Raw genomic sequence first — 22,065 nt, 5'->3', positions numbered from 1 at the left:
CAAAGGCGAGGGGGTGATCCCAAGCTTTCCTAGATCCTGGGAGGAGAGGACCCTGGCAAGTTTAAAGGCATTCACAGGGAGAATTTGGTTAATGAGTTTGGAACACCTGGAGCTTTGGCTCCAGGGGGATGGTCAGGTGGCTGAAATGCTGCATGTGCAGGTTTGGGAACAAGTGTGCTGGTGGCAAAAATGTAAATGCTGAGCAGGGCAGGGTGAAGGGAAAGGTTTGGGGAGGAGCACACGATGGCAAATATGAGGCATTAGATTGGTTCCTCAGGGGTGGGGGAGCCTGGCAGCAGCTCTCCATTGGGGTCTGGGTCAGGGGTCAACATCTTATCCTTGCTGGAATCCCTTTGCTCTTTCTTGAACATCCTTTGATGCATCAGAGGGACAAACAAGAGGATTACAGCTCCGACGATCGGGGGCACACCGGCAAAGTAGAAGGCCACATGATAGTCCCCAAAACAGTTGCGGAGGAGGCCTGAAAAGTCAACAGAGACAAGTCAAGCCCAGCTTTGCCCTCTTGTACAAAGGTGCTCTCTGCCTCTTCTAGGGGCCATCACAATGCCTATCCAGAGACTCTTGGCCTGTACTGCCTTGACCCGAGAGCCCCCTCAGTTTAAACACTCCTAGATGGAAGAAACAAAACCTCTATTACAAAGACAGGCTGCTCCTCTCTGAGGCACTGGGGTTGCAGGCTCTTGAGGTTATGAAAGAAGCAAATGAAGCTTCTCAATTTCTCTATTTCTGACTTTCATGAAGCTACAGCTAACTTCTAGTCACTCCAAGGTATGGAGTTAGGAGGGAAGCTACTCTAAAAGAACTCCACAGAAGATGACCAAGACTTGTTTTGGTTCACAGTGATATACCCTTCCACCCCCAGCTTGGGCTAGAGTGTTCTTGTGGAACAATTCAGCCAAGTTCCTATTTTCCCTTTCTTTGAAGTGCCCATTTGCCCTAAGAGGAGGCTGTATGTGTATCCTTCCTTCTAGTTACAGATATGGTTGGCCCCTCTGGGTTCCTCTAGGTTGCCAATACGGTAAATGTGTTTGGCATGGGATACAGGGCCTTCCCTGCTCACCTCCAGAAGCTAATGTGGGACACCTCATGGGAGGATGAGCCCAGAAGCACTACCGAAGAAAGGCAAGTAGGCCCTGAGGCTGCTTAGGAGGTAAGCAAAATGGAAAGAGATATGGATTCTGGGATCCACCTTTGGGATCAGGAGTTGGGTAGAGGCTCCCCTCCCCCAGTGGACAGTGTGGCTGTTGAACAAGGGCCTGAGTAGAAGGTTTTGTCACTGTAACACAGCATGACCAGTGCCCTCACAACACCTTGCACAGAATTGGTATTCAAGGAATACTTGTTGAGCTAGCCCAGTTGGCCAGCCTAGGAGACTCTAGCCTATGAATCAATATTTGCAATAAATCCTAAAGAAAGGAAATGATGTTCTCTTCTTATTAGTTTTCCTTGTTTCCTAAGTTCTCTGGGGTACCAACAATGTCCTTCTTGGAAGTGGACAGAGAATTTGGGAGTGCTGAAAGATGGCAAGCCAACACTTTGCCTGTTGCCTGCAGGAAGTGAGCCTCATTGGTCCAGTCCTGGGTTGTGTTCTTAATCAAATCTTTTCTACAGGCTCAGTTGAGAAGCTGGTAGAGGAGGAGGGGGTATCTCTAAGTCTTAATAAAACCAGGGCCCACTTTCTCTTCTCTTCCTGCTCAACTACCTTCCAAATAATTACTTGCCTGTAAAGAGAGAGAGAGAAGATTCTGGATCAATAGAATGGTCAGGAAGGCCAAACCCATTTCTCTCTCTACCGTCCCAGAATCAGCCATGCTGTCTACAATAAAACCCCACAGCAACAGATATACAGCCATGAAAAGCCCATCCCCCCCAAATGAATCCATGCACATATACTGTCCTTAGTCTCTTTCACCAGTGGTGGTAAGGGGTTTCATGCACTCTGACGAGGCTGCTTAAATAGAAAAGAAGGAGAAAAGGGACTTTAAGCAGAGGTGCGTAGGAGATCTAGGTCCCAAGGAAGACAGGACTCCCCCACTCATGCCCTCCCTGCAATATTAACCTCACCTGCAATGGGGGGTCCGGCAATCATCGGCAGGGCCATCATGCCCAGGAGGTAGCCAATGGCCTGTGAGGCCTGCATTGGGCCCACCAGCTCAAATGCGATGGGGGCCATGATGGTGATGAAGAAGCCATCACACAGGCCCAAGAAGAGGCAGACAACGATGAGGCCCCCGAAGCCCCGGCAGAGGGGAATCATCATGGACATCAGGCCCAGGAGCAGGAAGGAGATGACCTAAAGGAGCAACAGCCTGAGGTCATGTTGTGCTTGCCTGCCAAGACCACAGAGTAAATCACATCTCCTTTCTCAGGGCCTCGTTTCTACGTCTGTAAAATGGGGCAAGGGGATATCAACAGAGAGCCCAGTAGACTAGTTACTTAGGCCCCTTCTAAGTCCTGCTTAGAAGGACTTAGGATTTAAAGATTTTTAAGAGAGCCCCTATTTAACTTTGATTCTGTCTAGACTTTTAAAAGAGGAGGCATTGCTCCTGTCCTCAAAAAGTTGTCTTTTAATTGGATTCTGAGATAAAGGGAATTGCTGTTGCTGCTTTCTGATCCTGTGTTTGTCTGCCCCAGGCAACAGGGTCTGGGATCAGACCATGCTGGTATTTTCAGATCCATGTTAGATATGGGAAGAGGAAGGGGAGGAAGTGAGGATGACTTGAATAATTGAATAATGATTAGATGGGGGCATGAATGAAAGGCACAGCTTCCTGAAATGAGGAGGGAGCCAGTCCCCATTTTTGTGGGAGACTGATTTTAGAAAACACCTTGGTATGAAGGAGGCCATTGGGAGGTTCACCCAGGTTCCTTAGGCTTTAGGACATGGGACACACCACCCATCTCAGACACTCAGACGTTATGGCTCTGGGGGCTTCTGGGCTTGTCTGGGCACCCTGCGAAGGCAACAAAGGGGGCTCTAAGGAGAATCAAGACACTAGGAAGAGGTCTAGGGTGCCTGAAGCCAGTCCAGGGGGCACTGACTAGCCACTGGGCTTTCTTTGGGCTGAGCAAAATGACTCTGAAGTAAAGAAGCTGCCTTTCCAGAGGCTGGTTTTTCCCTCTCAATAGAGATAAGGGCCACTGGACACACAGCTGGCCTTTTGATGAAAGTCATCTGCAACCTGTGTCCGTGAGCCAGACTGAAGACCTGGGCTCCACCCACTGTAGCCAGCAGAGCCAGGTTGTCCCAGGGTCAGGGCTAAGGCCTGATCTGTTAACCAAGGCCTTGACAGGATCCAGGATTTTCTAATAGTTCACACAAGCAGGTTGACTTACCCAGGAAGCGTAAGTCACCACATGGTAAGGGTATGTCACCACATCACCACATGGAAGGCAGGTAGGAGGGTCAAGGCTGTTTCAAGCACTAAAGATTTTCTGTGTTGTTGCTGCCAATGGGTTTGTTAGGCTAATTGGTTGGATTTTGCAGAGGATAAGAAATGTCCTGGTCATGCCATCTGAGGAAATCTCTTTGTTGAGGGACTTTTGAAATTTGCCCAAGATGTTTTGGGATAGCTAGGCAGAATCTAGGAATAAGAACCCAGATATCCCAGTTTCTCCTCTAGGAGATTCATGTACAACTGTAAGATAAAACCAGACCCACTTATCAACCAAGTCATAATGGTATGGCAATTAAGGAGTTAATACCATTATATAATACAAAGGACCCCATTAACTGATTTCAATTGGCTGTAATTACTACCTACTGTATCTAACTGCCTCTTAACACCCTCCACAAGGCCTTGCCAAGGTTCAGAAATTAAAAATCCCTCTTGGAACTGAGAATCAGGCCTCAAGAACTGGCCCAAAGTGAGGTTGTCCTGCAGGTTGTCACCACTTCCTTACCAACAGACTGTCCAGGGCCTTGATACCAGACACGTGCCTGTCTTTGTCAGTAGTAGGAACCACAAAGTCTAGTGGATGGCTCTTCAGAACCTGAAGCTGTGTACACTCCTTTTCTCTCCCAGACCAGTACTCCTGCATCTGACCCAGGGAGAAAGGGAGGCAAATTCTTGTGATGGAGTATCTTGAGTAGCTCAAGAGAGAGAAGTTCATTCATTGTTTTGTGCTTTCAGCCTGAGACACTTACCAGCACAATGAGTTTGAACAAATCACTTTCCCTCTCTGGGCCTCAGTTCTTCAGTTTGTAAAATGGAGAATTTGGACTACAAGTTGATGAAGATACGTTTCAGCTAAAAAGTTCCAAGATTATTTTATATTATTCTAAGTGGTAAAACTGGGTCAAGTAAGAGTGGAAAAGGGGAGAGATTGTTGGGTGGGTAGGGGAAATGTTCAGCAGAAGCACTGGGCCATAAGCCTAGTTCTTCTTCTGACTAGCTAATGCTAGCCTCTCTTGGAACTCCCTCTGCACAATACAAAGCAAAAACTGCTTGGGCCCTACCTTTCTCCTAGGGACTACAGTGAGAAATGAGCTATATGGCTAGGCAAGGGCTTCTGCCTTTCCTTAAGATAAAGCCCTGGCCCAATACTAGCTTACCCTGATCTCCAGCACTCTTTGGCATCTTGGAGTTGCTGATATTGACAGGGAAGACCCACAGGGGTGCCATGTGGAAGAGGCTGGGAAAGCCACACACAGTCCTATGCAAAAAGCCACCCAGGTAAGGTCTTGCTGATATTGGCACAGGAATTTAAAATTTTATAATTGGTTTATCTCAATCACAGCCTTTTGGTTTGACCTTGGTCTAGTCACTTATGTCTGGGACTTGGTTCTGCCATCCATCGCTTAGTGTAAAGTGGAATATGAGAAGAGTGCTACATAGGAGTTCAGTTCTGCCATGACTGTCTGAGTCTTTCCCTCAGTTTCTCCATCAGTGTAATGAGAGGTTGGACTGGATGGACCATAATGGCACCCTGAGCTCTGACAAAGCAGATTCACTAGCTCTTGCAAATCTAACACAAAGTTAAACACAACAGGAAACCTTAATCATATCCTCATCCAAGACATACGAGGGTATTTAGGAAAACACTTGGGGCTATCAGAAGACAGAGAAATCCCTGCTGTGTGTATAGTCAGGGCCCCTTGGAAGTTCTTTTAGGACTTCTCCAGGATAGTCAGAACTCAACCACATTCCTGATGGACTGTGACCCACATGTTTTCTGGGGCTGCTGTTATCCCTTCACAGGGTTCCACACTTGGGCACCTTCTGGTAAACCCAACTGCTGTTGGCTCAAGCAAAAAGCATGAGCCAGGTCAGAAAGACAATATTGTTGCCCAGTAGACAAAGACAGACAGCTTGAGCAGTAGTCTGTATTAAAGCCAAACCAGAGCCCAGATCACACAAAAAGTGGCCTCTTGAGCATCCACATGGCTACTGCCCACAATATGAGGCTACCTGTGTCACTGTGAGAAGGATTAAAACTTCGCATGGCTATAACACTTTTTACTTCTCAAAGCCTGGTCACACCTGTATTCCTTTTGATCCTCACCTGCAAGGTGAGATAGGAAAGGCAAGGATTATTCTCATTGCACGAAAGAGGAAAGTGAGGTGTAGAGAGGGCAAGTGAGGTCTGGCCTTTTCTGGCAATTATTTTGTGTCTGTCAAGAGGATGGCATTTGAGAGCCAGTGTTTGGTGCCAAGTAGCTCTGGAGGTATAAGAAGTGATGGGTCTGGGCCTAGAGGAGAGAGACACTGGGCCACAGAGTACTGCAGATGCTCAAGACCCTCCAAGAGAGTATAAGGTAGCAATGAGTTCAGTCTTCAATGGGGGCAGCATCTAACTCCTGGCTTCAGTTTCCCTCTTTCAGATGGGAGAGCCTTTATTAATAAACATTTTCTTTGAAAGTGTTCTTAGAGGTTCTATTTACATTGACAGCTTTCACTACATCCTCACTCCATTTTGATGAAGGAGGCAGAACAAGGATGATGATCTTCACTTGAAAGCAAGGGAAACGGAGGCTTAGAGAATTTGATTGACTTTCCCATGTCACATAGCAAGCTGGTGTCAGAGCTGGGGCCCAGGCCACAGCAGTTATACATCCTACCATTGTATCCCAAAGGCTGGATAACCTAGCATCTGTGGCAGGCTGTTTTCCCCACAGTAGACAGGGTGGTCACACTCACCTGCAAGTAGATCTTCTTAAGTCCAGGAATGGAGTCACTGACACGGCCTGACACAAGGCGCCCAAGGCCTGAGGTAGCTCCAATACACACCAAGAGCACCCAGGTCTGCTTGATTTCCAAGAATTCCTCTTCCACATACTTCATCTGAAAAGCATAGCATCAGGCCCACGGGATAAGAGGAAGAAGAAGAGCTGGCTGGTTAATTGTTGGCATACCCAGAACCCTCTACTGCTTACTTCCCTGGACCATGGCAAGAGTTCCTTCTCTTGCAGCTCCCTCCTTTATAGCCTTAGCTCCAGAACAAGCTCTCTGGCTGTTTCTAACAGTTTAAAAGGCTGCATATCCCTTGGCTCTCTGGATTCTGGGTTTCTGAGCAACAGCTGAGGGCAGTGGGTGTCTCTAAGCCCCTTCCAAGCCTTGGCAGGACAGAATACAGCCTTAACAACTGAAAAAAGTCCAAGGGTTCCCCTATTATCTCCTCATTCCCTGACCCAGAACTGACAGCCTAGGGTAACAGCAGGTCACCAAGGGAGAATGATCCACTAACTTCCGGATAATATTCCAAAAGTGTGCTTTAAGAAACACAAGGTCTGTGGAAGATAACAGTTGGACCACAACCAACAAATCTTTGGTCATGTAAGTTGGGTGTATGGTGGTTAAACAAAGCTTAATTGATTTCTTTACAGCAGGATTTTTGGTACCTTTAAAAGATTGCTACACATTATGAAGCTAGAGAAATCTAGTATATGTTATTTCTTAAACAAAATTACTTGACCCCAAAGACTAGCATTCCATAAGACACACTCTTAGAAAACTCTATCATTGAGGGACTTCCCTGGTGGTCAGTGGTTAAGACTCCATGCTCCCAATGCAGGGGCCTGGTGATCCCTGGCTGGGGAACTAAGATCCTACATACCACAACTAAGCCAGCGTGCTGCAACTACTGAGCCCATATGCTCTAGAGCCTGCATGCTGCAACTAGAGAGCCCAAGCACTGCAACCACTGAGCCAACATGCTGCGACTACTGAGCCCATGTGCTGCAACTAGAGAAGCCCACACGCCACAACGAAGAGACAAGGCACTGCAACGAAGACCCAGCACTGCCAAATAAATATAAAAAAAAAAGAAAGAAAAGAAAACCCTATCATTGGGTCATCTGAGGCAGCCTCCTGTATCCCGGTGATGCTTATCTTCTCCTGAAAATCCATCTAGATTTTTCAGTGGGGGAAACCATAGGCATGGGCCTCCCCGTGAGGAACTTCCCCCATTTCCCATTGAGGTCATCCCTCAGCCTGTGCTCTTTCCTACTCTGGGTCTCTCCAACCACTGTTTTGTCTTTCTCCAAAGGTTCCAGGTCTGCCCTTTCAATGTCTTCTGCTCCTACCCTCTGGACTTCAGGCAGGTTAAGGGCAACTTCTTGGGGTCAGGTAGGGTGGACCCACCCTGGTATTCCTCACCAAGTGTACATAGGGAACGAAGTAGCCAAGGGCAGCAGCAGCGATCCCGAAGGCCCAGATGCGGTAGGTACGTTGGCGGAACACTCGCATGTTGAAGTACTTCCTGAGCTGAGCCAGAAAGCGTTGGCACAGGGTGTGGACACCTCTCTTGCTTGGGGTGTCCTGCGAGCTGGGCAGGAGGGGTCGGTAGGTGAGTGAAAGCAGCGTAAGAATAAACATAAAGGTACTCAGCACCTGGAAGGTTTGGGCGAGCTTGATCTTAGCCCCCAGCGTTTTGATGAGGAGGGGGAAGGATATGGAGAAGATGCTACTCCCAGCAGACACCACACCATTGGCCAGACCCAGACGGCGTTGGAAGTAATGGCCCAGGATGACGAGAGATGGCTGAAAGGCGAAGGAACAGCCACAACCAAAGAGAATCCCGTAGGTGAAGTAACGCAGGCTTAGTGAGCTGTGGGAGAGACACCAAGAGCTATCCTCAGAAGCCTGACCAACAATTCACCTGCCCTTCCCCCCTCACCCTCCTGAGATCTGCATACCCCCACCCTTAACCCATGGCCCCAGTTACTACTGACCCTCAGAATAGACAAGGAATAGGACCTTCTGATCCCCATTTTGTAGATGGGGAGACAGAGGCTCAGAGAAGTAAAGTAATTTACCCAAGGTAGCATAACTGGGAATCAGCAAAGCTTGGACTTGAATCTAAGTCTGTGTGACTCTAGTTTGAATCATAGTACCCCATCAGAGAGTACTGTTCAAAAGAAAGCCAAAACTAGCCTATGCAAAGTCTGGATGAGGGGCTACAAAGAGTAAGTCAGTGCCTTAGAGAGAATAGTTACACCTACTGCTCACCTAGACACCATGGTTGGGCGGGTAACCAAAGCTTTATCCCAAGTAACAGGAAAGTTCTGCAAGGAGCCAAGATTCTAGAAGGTTGAGACCCTCCATAGGACTCTTCAGTGTCTTTCTTCATGCTCAGGGCCCTTAATATTTCACAGAATGGTTGATGGTATTCTGAGAGATGCCCCCTCTCCAACCATGCCCATGGTCTGGATGTCCCAAGACCCTTTACTCCAGGCCCTAGATAATTTCCATGGGGATCCTAAAGTAAGGAGTTTCTATAACTTCCAAAGCCTGGCTCCTGTTGCTGGACATGATATGGACTAGCTTCCCAGAGTAGCTTGGCTGCTTGATGGGAACTGGAAACTCAAAGAAGTTGTGGGCCTGGCCAAGTAAGAGAGGCTCTGGCTTAAAACCCTTAGGCCCTGCTTTGACTATAAACTTCTATAACAGAAGGCAAAGTATCAGAAGGGAAAAGGCCATGGGAAGGTCAGCTTGGCTGGCCATTTGCCCTCAGATGATATTGGCACAAACTAGTGAAAAACTTTGTTTTCTTTTTGATGCCTCCACATATTTTGCAATACTTCTTATCTGACCATGTAATAACCTAATACTTTCCATGGTTGGGCAGTTCCTCTCCATAGATAGATCCAGTCCTCATACTAAAGGACTGGACCTATGCTGCAGAGACGAAGTGGTGCTAGTACTCATGATTCCAAGACAGCTATCATCATCATTTCTTTCTATCTGCTTGCATTCATTGGATATGAGCAAGGGCTTTGGTTTCAAAAGGGTTGCCTCTACTTAGAACACATAGCTAAGCCAAGTGTTCCTCTTCTGTCAGATTCCTTGGGGCTTCCTCCCATTAGAATCTAAGTACATTTGGGATTGACCTGGGCTGGGGGCCTTGTCTAAGGGAGAGGAGTTATGAAGGTCTGAGGGAGACCCTCAGGGAGGGGGCCAGTGGGAGCAAAGCATGGGATTCAGTTCAGGGAGCTGTGTGGTGGATCTATTTCTAGCTGGGCCCAAAGGCAGGAGGCCCCTGAGCAGGCTTGCCAAGGCCTCCCCACCCCTGCCTGAACTTTGCCCCACCTCACACCATCCAAAGGAACTCAGAGCCCTGATTCAAGCAACAGGAAAGATGACTTGGAGTTCTAGCCACAAGCAGAACCATTTTTCCACTGGATGTGAAGCCATCCAGAAAGTTTCTTGGCTTTGAAGATGTTCTTGCAGAAAGGGCAAAGGGGGTGGGGGAGGAGCTTAGGGGCTGGAGAACAGAACGCCTACTCCAATGTGCCTAAAGAAGAATGCCAGGAGAAAGCACATCTGAGCTCCTTCCCCTCCTGTAACTGAGCTCATGTGGATTGGAAGGAAAATGGGATCCGTATGTTGCTAATTTGTTTACACTTTGCTCTGCTTGGCCTTAAAAAACAGGCCTCTGATGTGTAGCTCTGAGACTGGAGCCGCTTCTGAGGCCTAGCTCCTTCCCACAAGGAGCCAGACACGAGCTTGCTGAGGGCAAATGAGGCCGACCACCAGAGGGGTCCTGAAAGGGTTTGGAGCTGCTGCCCTGGGAAGACTGAGCAGATTACAGACAGGATATGGTTTTCCCTGCCTCTGTCCCAGTTGGATGGGACCAAGCCAAGAAACCATTGCAGGCCAGATCCAAGCTCTGTTGGAGGGTGGGCTGGGCAGCCGGAAATGCTCAAGTCATAAAGAAAGCTGGCTCAACCTCACAAGGCCCAGTTGTAGCAGAACACAATTATCATCCTCTGCTGTGAGTGGAACCTTAGGCCTGGAGAGCATAACCATGGTCCTTCTCTGGGGAGCCAAGCTCAGAAAGCAAGTCTCTGATAAGCTAGCCATGTCTCCAGGCTGGCATTCTCCTACACCAGCCCAGGCAGATTGGAAGTAGGAGGTACCATAACTCCCAAAGTGTCTTTGGCAGAAAGTCATTGGAGTTCTTTAGGAATCCCATATTCCTCAGGCTGTGGTGGAGGGTTTTTACTTCTCTCCTCCCCTACAGACATGCTTCTGGAGAGCTGGCAGAAAGAAAGCAGAAAATGAACTTGTAGCCTGCTCCTTGCCTGACACTACCAGTTTCTGCCAGTGGGACCTATGGGACCAGAGTTTGAGTTTACCTAGCTTAGGCCTAGTTGGGTAGCTGGGTGCTGGGTCTGTATCTCAGTGAGGGAGGCTGCTAAACATCCCTTCTCACACCCAAGACATGAATCTTTATCTGTTCCAAATCATCCATGCATTGCTATCCAGAAATGGAAAAGGACCAGAAATGCTAAACAGCCTTGGGCTCAGCTGACCTCTTTTTCAGCATAAGATTACCTTAGGAATCCTGTAATGGTAGGTGTTCACATGGGCTTACTCCAGAAGTTCATTTCCAGGAGGGCAGTTGAGGTCATGAGATGTGTGGCATATTGAAGGGAAATAGAATGGCAGAGCTGGAAGACACCTGAAAAGACCTGATCTAATCTCCTCATGTTACAGTATAAAAATTGAGGCCCAAAGAGGGGAATGGTACTCATGAATTGTTCCATTGCCATTCAGTGGCCAAAACCTGACTTGGGCCCAGCAGTATGAATGCCCAAGCTTTGGCTCCTCCCACCACTTTGGAACTCTTGGATCCTCTTTGGGTATATTCCCTACCAATGTGTCCTGGGGACCCTACCAAGATGAGTCCCATTGGACAATAATTCCTGGGAGCAGGGTCTTGAGGACCCTACATGTAAAGGGCCACAGGGGATTCTACAATGAGAAGAGTGTCTAGTTGAGGCCCAGAAAGAAGCCAACCCTCAGCCTTGGGCAAATGGTCGGCAACTCCTAGCCTTACCTGGTGAAGGAGCTGGTATGGAGGCCAATGAAAGCGACGGCAGCCCCTGCAGTTGCTGTGATTCGGCAGCCCAATCGATCAGTGAATATACTCACAATGGGAGAACAGAAGAAGATCATGCCCATTGAGAGGGCTCCTACCCATGCTGCAGAGAAAAGAAGCACAAAGACACCTTAGTTTAATGTGTTACCTGGTGGTGCGGCTGGTATCTCAGATCTTCTCTGGCCTTTCACTGGGGGCATTGCCTTGGTCTGCACTGCCAGCCTGCTAGTCCCTGATGGTCAGTGAGGTTAGGCAATTTTCAAAGTGCCTGTAACAAAGCAATGTGAGAACCAGGAGTCTAGTTCATAAGTATACCCAGAACTTCAAAGCTGGGGCAGGGAGCCTTTAGAGATCAAGTCTGTGATGGAGACTTCTAGCTAGCTACCACACAGCTACACTACATTTCTTAGCCTGTTCAGCTGTTTGGCTTGACCATGTGACTGAATTCTGACCAATAGCATGTGGGTAAAAACGACTAATACCACTTCCAGGCCTGGACCATAAAAAGACTACCATGATGTTTTTGCTTACTTGGGAGCTATAACGGCAGAGTGACCTTGGAAGCCATGTATTAAGACTGGCAGAACTGCCATCAGTTCTGTCTGGGTCTGTGAATGGAGTGAAGTTTCCCCTCTCTCTCCAATCTGGAACCCCTGCCCTGAATGTTACATAAGAAGTAAAGAAATGTCTTGTCCTTTAAGCTACTGAATTTTCTAGGGCTATTTGTTATAGCAGTTAAACAAACAAACTAAAACAAAGAGATTCCTCTACAACCATTTTACTGATAAAGAAACAGCTCCAGAAATGTGAAGGGACTTGCCAAAGATCACACAGCAAGTTAAGTGGAAGAGCTGGGACTCAAACCTAACTCTCCTTATTTCTAGTCCAATGTTCATTGTATTATATCTCTTACTGGGATGAATGAAGCTTCCCATCATTGGAGGTGTATAAGCAGAGGTAGATATAAAACCGGAGATTCAAGCACTGTGGTCAGATTTGGACCAGCCAACAATTCAAGCTTCCTTCCAGGGATGCTAAGCCAGATTTATAGCCTTCGGCATTGGGCTACTTGGCTTCAGTGCCAAGGAACATGAGAATTAATTAAGCCTTCAGGAGCTTAGGTAAGACTTCTCTTGGTCATTGGAACAGTCCTGTGAAGATGCTAAGACTAAGGAGTAGGGAAGGCCACAGACAAAGGGCTCCTGGAATTGTACAGGGACACAGGGCAGGTTCAGGAGATACTCAAAGATTTATAAGGACACTATGCAAGAGGGTCATGTAACTCTCATGCTGAAATCCTTCATCAGAGCCAATGTTTGGCAAATCTCTGACTCCAAACTCAAATAAGAAGAGTTTATTCTGTTTATAAAGGCTCTTAAGTGTCTGTAACAATCCTCAACAGGGAGGAAGAAATTTTCCCTTTTCCTTGGATTCTTCCAGCCCATTTCCCCTTGCTCAGCCCTCAGAAAGAAAGCCCAAGCTTTTTTTGTTTGAAGGCTGTATCAAGTTTCATCATGGGCCTCTGTTTTCTAGGCTAAACAATTCTTAGTTTCATTAATATTTCTTCTTAGCTTTAATTTCTAAATCTGTATTACTTTGAGAGCTCTCCTGTTAACACGTTCCTAGCCTTCATCATCATCATCAAAAAGTATTCATTGAGTGTCACCTGAACAGGATGCCAGGCCAGCTTCTGGCTCTCTTCAATTGTGGAGCCCCAAATGGGCCAGAGGAGTGCAGTCTGAGGTTAGACTAGTCCACTGTCTGAGTCTCTTTCCTCAGTGCCTAATAGGTTGCTCAGATCTCCACTGGTAATCTTTTCTTTGCTGTGGGTGCCATCTTGAGTCTTAGCTGGCTGGCTCCAACAGTACTGGCCTGAGACCGCAGGAGACCCTAACTCTCATCACAATTTTACCTTATACCTTTCAATTTCACCTCTTATCAGCTATGGGACCTTGAGCAAATTACACAGCACTTCTCTAATCCTCCGACTTCTCATCTGTAAAATGGGGATTAAAATTCTCCATGTGCCTTCCCCAAAGTTTTTTTTAATCTAAAGATTATCAGATGTGATCATATGTATGAGAGCTTTATAAATACCAATAGTCACACCGTACATAAAAATTAATACAAATGGATCATAGACTCAAATGTAAAACTTAAAACTTCTAGAAGAAAGTATAGGAGAAAATCTTTTTGAACTTTAGTTAGGCAAAGATTTCATAGATAATTACCAAAAGTGTGATCCATTAAAAAATTGATACATTAGACTTCATCAAAGTGTAAAACTTCTGTTCTTTGAAAAATACTGTTATGAAAATGAAAGGGCAAACCACAGATTGGGAAAAGTGTTTACAATACACACATTGATAAAAGACTGGTATCCAGAGTACAAGTGTGAGTTGACTCTCATAACTCAATAAGACAGCAAACAATCCAATTTAAAATACGGGCAAAAGATTTGAACAGACATTTTACAAACACAGGACGTGAATGGCAATTGAACACATGAAAAGATGCTCAATATCATTAATCATTCAAGAAATCCTTATTAAAACCACAATGAGATACCCCTATACAACCACTAAAAAGGCTTTTTTTTAAAAAAAATGACAATACCTAGTACTGGTGAGGATATAGAGGAACTGGAAATCTCATACACTGTTGATGGGAATGTAAAATGGTATACCTGCTTTGGAAAACAGTTTGGCAGCTTCTTAAAAGTTAAACATACAGGGGGACTTCCCTGGTGGTCCAGTGGTAAAGAATCCATCTTACAATGCAGGAGACGCAGGTTCTATCCCTGGTTAGGGAACTAAGATCCCACATGCTGAGGAGCAACTAAGCCTGCACGCCACAACTACTGAGCTCACACGCCTCAACTAGAGCCTGTGTGCCGCAAACTACAGAGCCCACATGCTCTGGAACCCGTGCGCCACAACTACAGAGCCCATGCACCCTGGAGTCTGAGCGCCACAACTAGAGAAGAGAAAACCCGCACGCCACAACTAGAGAGAAGCCCACACGCCACAATGAAGAGCCCGTCTGCCTCAACGAAGATCCCACGTGCCAGAACTAAGACCCAATGCAGCCAAAAATAAATTAAAAAAAAAGTTAAACATACAATTACCATATGACCCTAAAATCATTCTCCTGGGTATTTACCCAAGATAAATGAAAAATTATATTCATACAAAAACCTGTACCTAGATGTTTTTACAGATTTTTCATAACTGCCAAAACGTGGCAATAACTCAAATTGTACTTCAACTGGTGAATGAATAAATACGTGGATATACATTAAGACAATGGGATACAACTCTGCAATAAACAGGAATGAACTATTGATACAGGCAACAACTTGGACAATTCTCAAAGGCATTATGCTAAGTGAAAAGAAGCCAGACACAAATGATTACATTTATATGTAATTCTGGAAAGGCAAAACTGTGGGGTCAAACAGATCAGTGCATGCCAAGAGGAAGGGTGAGGGGAAATGACTCATTGTAGATGATCATGAGGGAACTTTTTGGAGTAATGAAATGTTATATATTTTGACTGTAAGTGGTGATATTCTTTTGTCAAAATTCATAGAACTGAGCATATAAAAAGGGTGAATATTACCATATGTAAATTATGCCTCAATAAATCTGTTATAAAAAAAGAAGAGGGGGCAGGGAAGAAGGAAGTGCCAGTGTGAGATCTCATTTATGATGTATGTATTTTTATTCTGGCTGGATTTTCAAAAAAACTAGTTCAAGAGTATTATCAAAAATGAAAAAATACTTAAATTCAGTAAATTATCTTACTGTCATGTTATCAACTACAACTCACCATTATTTGGCCCTTCTGAATTTCTAAAATACAATGAAAGCTGATGATTGGGCTTGAAAGTATCTTTTGCACAGTCAAAGAAAAATTAAATTATATTGGATATAGCTTTTTATGTTAATTACATGTATTCATCATTATGGTATTATACAGAACATTTTCACTGCCTTAAAAATACCATGCTCCACCTATTCATTCCTCCTCCCCTCCCAACCTCTGGCAACCACTGATCTTTTTACTGTCTCCATAGTTTTGCCTTTTCCACAATGTTATATAGTTGGAATCATACAGTATGTAGTCTTTTCAGATTAGCTTCTTTCACTTAGTAATATGCATTTAAGCTTCCCCCATGTATTTTCATGACTTGAAAGCTCTTATTTTTCAGCACTGAAAAATATTCCATTGTCTGGATGTACAACAGTTTATTTACTAACTCACCTACTGATGGACATCTTGTTTGCTTCCACATTTTGGCAATTATGAATAAAGCTGCTATAAATATCTGTGTGCAAATTTTTGTGTGGACGTAAGTTCTTGATTCATTTGGTTAAACACTAAGGAGCATGATTGCTAAATTGTATGTTTAGTTTTGTAAGAAATTGCCAAACTTTCTTCCAATGTGGCTGTACCATTTTGCATTCCCAACAGTAGTGAGTGAGAGTTCTTGTTGCTCTACGTCCTTGCCAGCATTTGGTGGTGTTGGTGTTCCAGATTTTGGTCATTCTAATAAGTATGTAGTGGTATCTCACTGTTGTTTTCATTTGTATTTCCCTGATGGCATATGGTGTTGTGTATCTTTTCATATGCTTATTTGTCATCTGTATATTTTCTTTGATGAGGTCTCTGTTAAGGTCTTTGGCCCATTTTTCAACTGGGTTGTTCATTTTCTCATTGTTGAGTTTAAGGAATTCTTTGTACATTTTGGATAACAGTCCTTTATCAGATATGTCTTTTGTGAATATTTTCTCCCAGTCTGTGGCTTATCTTCTCATTCTCTTGATATTGTCTTCTGCAGAGCAGAAGTTTTTAATTTTAATGAAATCCAACTTATCAATTAGTTCTTTCTTGGATCGTGACTTTGGTCTTGTACCTAAAATGTCATAATCATACCCAAGTTTTCCTAAGTTATTTTCTAGGAGTTTTAGAGTTTCATGTTTTATATTTAGGTCTGTGATCCATTCTGAGTTAATTTTTGATAAGGATGTAAGGTCTGTGTCTAGATTAATTTTTTTGCATGTGGATGTCCAGTCGTTCCAGCACCATTTGTTGAAAAGACTATCTTTGTTCCATTGTATGGTCTTTGCTTCTTGTCAAAGATCAGTTGGCTATATTTATGTGGATCTATTTCTGGGCTTTCTATTCTGTTCCCTTGATCTATTTGTCTATTCTTTCACCAATACCACACTGTCTTGAATATTGTAGCTTCATGGTAAGTCTTGAGGTCAAGTAGTGACAGTTCTCCAACTTTGTTCATCTCTTCCAATACTGTGTTGGCTATTTGGGGTCTTTTGCTTCTCCATGTAAACTTTAGAATCAGTTTATCGATATCCACAAAATAAATTGCTGAGATTTTGATTGGGATTGCATTGAATCTATACATCAAGTTGGGAAGAACTGACATCCTGACAATATTGAGTCTTCCTGTGCATGAACATAGAATATCTCCATTTATTTAGTTCTTTGAATTTTAGTTCATCAAAATTTTGTAGTTTTCCTCATATAAATTTGTACATATTTTGTTAGGTTTATACATAAGTATTTCATTTTTGGGTGTGCTAATGTAAATGGCATTCATTTTTAAAGTTTCAAATTCCTCTTGTTCATTGCTGGTTTATAGGAAAGCGATTCACTTTTGTATATTAACCTTGTATCCTGCAACTTTGCTGTAATTGCTTTTAAGTTCCAGAGTTTTTTGTCATTTTTTTCAGATTGCCTACATAGATGATCATGTCATCTGTGAACACAGACAGTTTTATGTCTTCCTTCCCAGCCTGTATACTTATTTCTTTTTCTTGTATTATTATATTAGCTAGAACTTCCACTACAGTGTTGAAAAGGAGTGGTGAGAAGGGACAGCCTTGTCTTGAACCTGATCTTAGTGGGAAAGCTGCAATTTTCTCACCATTTAGTATGATATTATTAGTAGTTTTTAAAATATGTTTTTAAAATATTAATCTGAGTTTTTTTCAACTTTTGAAACAATTATAGATTTATAGGAAATAGCTAAGATAATCCAGAGAAGTCCCATGAACACTTCACCCAATTTCCCCCAATGGTTACATCATATATAACTATACTATAATATCAAAACCAGAAAATTGACATTGGTACAATATGTGTGTATAGTTCTATATCATTTTATCACATGTATAGATTTGTGTAACCACCACTGCAATCAAGATACAGGATTATTCCATCACCATAAAGATCTCCTTCGTGCTACTCTTTCATAATCACACCCAGTCCACTCCCCCACTGTCCCTAACTCTTGGCAACCACTAATTTTTTTTCCATCTCTATAATATTATTTTAAGAAAGTTATAGAAATTGAGTCATATAGTGTGTGACTTGTTGAAATTGGCTTTTTTTCACCCAGCATAATTCCCTGAAGATATATATTTGAAGTAAGTTTCTTGTAGACAGCTTATAGTTGGGGTATTTTTTTTTTCCTGCCAATCTCTGTCTTTTAATTGATGTATTTAGATCATTTGCAAGGAAGTAATCATTGACATGTTAGGGTCATTTTATTTTTGTTTTCTGTTTGTTCCCTCTGTTTTTCCTTTCTCTACTTTCTTTTTCTCTGCTTGCCTGTAGGCTCCCTTAACAATTTTTAGAATTCCAATTTGATTTATTTATAGCGCTTTGAGTGTATCCCTTTGTATACCTTTTTAAGTAGTTGCTCTAGCTATTACATCATAGTTTACTGATGTTGACATTTCACTAGTTTGAGTGGAGTGTAAAAACCTAAACTCCCTCATGTCCTTTCACTATCCTCCATTTATAATATAATTTTCTTAAATATTTCCTCTATATACATTGAAACCACATCAGGAATCATTATAATTTTTGCTTCAACTGTTAAACATAATTTAGAAAATCCAAGAGAAGAAGGAAACTCTATTCTATTTACCCATAATTTTACTCTTTTAATTGTTCTTCCTTCTTGATGATCCAATATTCCTTTTTCTATTGTTTCCTTTTTGTTTAGAGAATTCCTTTGGCCACTCCTTTAGGGTAGGTCTGCTGGTGACAGATTCTCCTATTTTTCCTTCATTTGAAAATGCCTTGATTTCCCCCTTTGTTCCTGAAGGATATTTTCACCAGATATGCAATTCTGGATTGACAGTTTATTCTTTCAGCACTTGAAGAATGTTTTGTGACTTCTTCCTCTACCCTCCATGGTTTTTGATGAGAAATCCACTATCATTTGAATGTTTTTCCCCTTAATTAAGGCGTCATTTCTCTCAATTTTTTCAAGATGTGTGTGTGTGTGTGTTTATATTTCAGAAGTCTGTGATGTGTTTTGGCATAGATTTCTTTGAGTTCACCCTCTTTGGGATTCACTCAGCTTCTTAATACTGTAGATTTTTCTTTTGCCAAATTTGGGAATTTTTCAACCGTTATTTCTCTGAGTAATTTTTCAGCCCCACCTTCTTTCTCCTCTCCATTCAGGACTCCTCTGATGACAGGAATATTACCTCTTCTGTTATAGCACCACAGTTCTCTGAGGCTCTGTTCAGTTTTTAAAAATTTATTTTCCCCCTGTTGTTCAGATTGTATAATTTCTATTGTTGTCTTCAAGCTTACTACTTCTTTCCTCTGCCCTCTCCATTATTTAATGGAACCCATCCAGTGAGGTTTTAAAAATTATTATTATATCAGTTTTTGTATTTTTCAGTTCTAAAATTTCCATTGTTTCTTCTTTGTATTTTCTATTTATTTGTTGAGACTCTATTTTTTCATTTGTCTCAAGTATGATTGTAATTGCTCATTGAAGCATTTTTATAGTGGCTGCTTTAAAATCCTTGTCAAATAATTTCAATATCTGTGTCATCTTGGTGTTTTCTCATTGAAAACAACATGTAGTCTTTTCTCGTTGAAGTTGAGATTTTCCTAGTCTTTGGTGTGAAAAGTGGTTTTTCTATTTTACCTGGGAAATGTTGGATATTATGTTATGAGACTCGGTATCGTATTTAAATCTTGTGTTTTAGTAGGCCTACTATGACACTGTGCCAGCAAGGTACCACCACATTATTTCTAGATGGGGTGGAAGAGATGGGGATGGAAGTCCAGGTTCCCTGCTTAGCCTCCATGGACACCCTGGGGAGGATCGGTGCCTTGTTATGCTGAGCAGGGGTTGGTGTTCAAGATCCCCACTGGTCTTCCTCTGATCCTTAACTGGTTGGGAGAGGTCTTCCTCTGATACTTAACTGGTTGGGAGAGGTAAGAGTCTCTCGTTACTATTCTCCACGTTGCTTCAACTGATACTGTACTGAATGATGCTAAAAGTCCTAGTTTCCTACTTGGCCTTCACTGACACCACCTTGGCACCTCTTCAGGAATGGGAGGAGAGCCAGAAGTTACAGACTGGCAAGGGTGAACGTCCAGGTTCCCTGCATGGTCTCCACTGAAACAATGGACGGAGAATAGGCCTTGCTACAACTGAGAGGATGACATTCCTGGCTCCCTACTCAGTTCTCTCTACTACTACCTTGGAATGGTAGGCGGACAGATTGGGGCACCTTGTTATAACTGGGTGAGTATATAAGTCAAGGTTCCTTATTAGGCCTTTGTTGGTAAAGGTCAGAAGGTATGCATTTTTCCCCATGGTGTTTGGCTGGAGTAGAGTGGTTATTGTCTAAAAGTTTTCTGTCTTGATAGGCTCCTCCTTTCTTGGTCTTTTGGTTAGAGAAATCAGGCTTTTCTCAATGCTCATTTTATTTGTTTCTGTTGGCATTTCTGGGTTGCAAGCTTCTTCAGCTCCAGGTGTAAGATATATGAGGCAAAAAGAAAACCCAGGTAATTCACCACTGTGTTGTTCCTTGAGTCCTGAGATACCTAGTCCATCAACTTTCTTCTCTCTACCTTTTAGTCTTCTTATATTTGCTTTACATAATGGCCAGTGTTTTTAGCCATACTTCATGGGAGGAATAGGGAAAAGTACCTTGATATAGTTTTTGACGCTAAATGTACATTTAAAAAAAATGAAGCCATCTATATATGATATTCATTTATTTAAAAGTTATTTAACATCCTTTCTGGCCCAAATACACAGCTATCCCACAGATACTGAGGATGCTAAATGAGTGACATATGGTCTTTGCCTTCAAGGATCTCACAGTAGAATAAGGAACACTTTTTTGAACAGGACAGTAAAATGTATAAACCCCATGGTTCAAGACCACAGTAAAATTTTCTATTTAAAGGTTTTCAGAGAGGTCAGACATTCCAAGGGAAAGAAAATTTGCTACGTTAAGGAAAAGAAAGGTAATTTAATAGCTAGATCAATGACTGAAGAAGAATAGAACAATTGTTAGCAGGAAAGGTTATCAGAGGAAATTTTGTAAGAGAAAAATAATCAGCTATAACTATATTTAAAAAAAGAAGAACCAATAGTGATAATAATAATGATAATTATAACCATGTTGATGGTAGAATGAGTGTTGTTGGTTATTCTTTATCTTTCTTGCACTCAATTTCCTTTTTTGGAAAATACAAGGCATGGGTAGAGGTTTTCTAGAACTCTTGACAGTCCTTGGACTCAAAGCTGGGGAATTTTTGTTGTTCCCCATATTACCCTTGCTCTCATATGAGGAAGACAAAGTGATTTTTTTTTAATTCCCTACTGCTGATGACAAAGTGATTTTGATGAAACAGCTGAATGTGGGAGAGTTCAAAGGGTGAAAAGTAGACTTTAACAGGAGGTATAGAAGGCTACCTTTATAAACAGTCTTGGCAAAATCAGAGATGGCACCCCACAACTTTCCATCAGGCAGAGAGCATTATTTTCAATGCACAACTGTGCTAAGTGCCAAGCGTCTAATTTCTGACTAATAAACTTTCTGTCCAGCAGAGTCCTAGGACTTTAAGGATTAACTATGTATAAACCCACCATCCACAACTTTCATCCAATGATATCCAGAATTCTCTTCAGCCTCAACCACTACCCTCAGGTGAGTTAAGTACTCCCAAAGAGTTGGCCCCCAAATACCTGTGCCTGAAGTGAACACAATGTCTATATTCACTGGACACCACTTCCTTTCCTCCTCTAAGCACCCATAGCCAGCTGGGCTTCTGTTGAGCCTGAGCAGTGCAAAAGCAGAACCCCAGCCTTTCCAGCTCCATCCTGGACCTATTGGCCCTCAAATTTCCTTATATTCAAAGTCTTTTTCACTCAAGTGCCCAATTAGTGCCCTGGCTCCTTACCCAGGCTCACAGTCTAATGTCTTTGAAGTACAGGGAGTCTGCTCAGAAAAGAACTCAAATGCGAGACCAGATTCCCCATTCCTTGGTTTCCAAAAGCCAACTTCTCTGAGCTCTCCCCCTGAGTTGGAAAGTGGGGAGAGAGTACTCTAAGAGCCAAACTCTCTAAATAAATTATAGGCTTTCACAAATTCCTGTTGTTGTGGGGAACTAACAAAAGCTCAAATGAGGGAATGATGGAGCAAAGCCAAAGAAAGGGCAAAGCTGGGGAAGGGTAAAGGAGAGAGAGAGGTGAAAGGGGGTGACACGAGGGCAGAGATATCTCTATTCAGGAGCCCCTGCTTCATGACAAGGTGAACAGTATGATGAAAGACTAGCAAATAGGATTAGGAGCCATGTTCTGAAGCTTGCTATGCAACGCTAAGTGGAGGAAATGTCACTATTAACCAGAGTCCCTGTTGCCAGAAA

General features: G+C 43.2%; 1 protein-coding gene across 1 annotated transcript in view; it reads right to left on the bottom strand.

Moving 5' to 3' along the window:
* Nucleotides 1–260: 260 nt before the first annotated feature.
* SLC16A2 (solute carrier family 16 member 2) overlaps nucleotides 261–22,065 on the bottom strand; it is a gene marked incomplete at its 3' end in the record, with an annotated part of 116,431 nt that continues 94,626 nt past the window's right edge. Inside the window, exons 2-6 of the mRNA XM_082864929.1 lie at nucleotides 11,305–11,449; nucleotides 7,620–8,070; nucleotides 6,162–6,305; nucleotides 2,086–2,314; nucleotides 261–481 (exon numbers count right to left, since the gene is read on the bottom strand). Coding sequence (XP_082721055.1) covers nucleotides 261–481; nucleotides 2,086–2,314; nucleotides 6,162–6,305; nucleotides 7,620–8,070; nucleotides 11,305–11,449 — 1,190 coding nt within the window. The remainder of the gene's footprint in view (nucleotides 482–2,085; nucleotides 2,315–6,161; nucleotides 6,306–7,619; nucleotides 8,071–11,304; nucleotides 11,450–22,065) is intronic.

This window comes from Leucopleurus acutus (assembly GCF_964270905.1).
Source record: "Leucopleurus acutus genome assembly, chromosome: X".
Classification (NCBI taxonomy): domain Eukaryota; kingdom Metazoa; phylum Chordata; class Mammalia; order Artiodactyla; family Delphinidae; genus Leucopleurus; species Leucopleurus acutus.
This window is presented reverse-complemented; position numbering and strand designations above follow the sequence as displayed.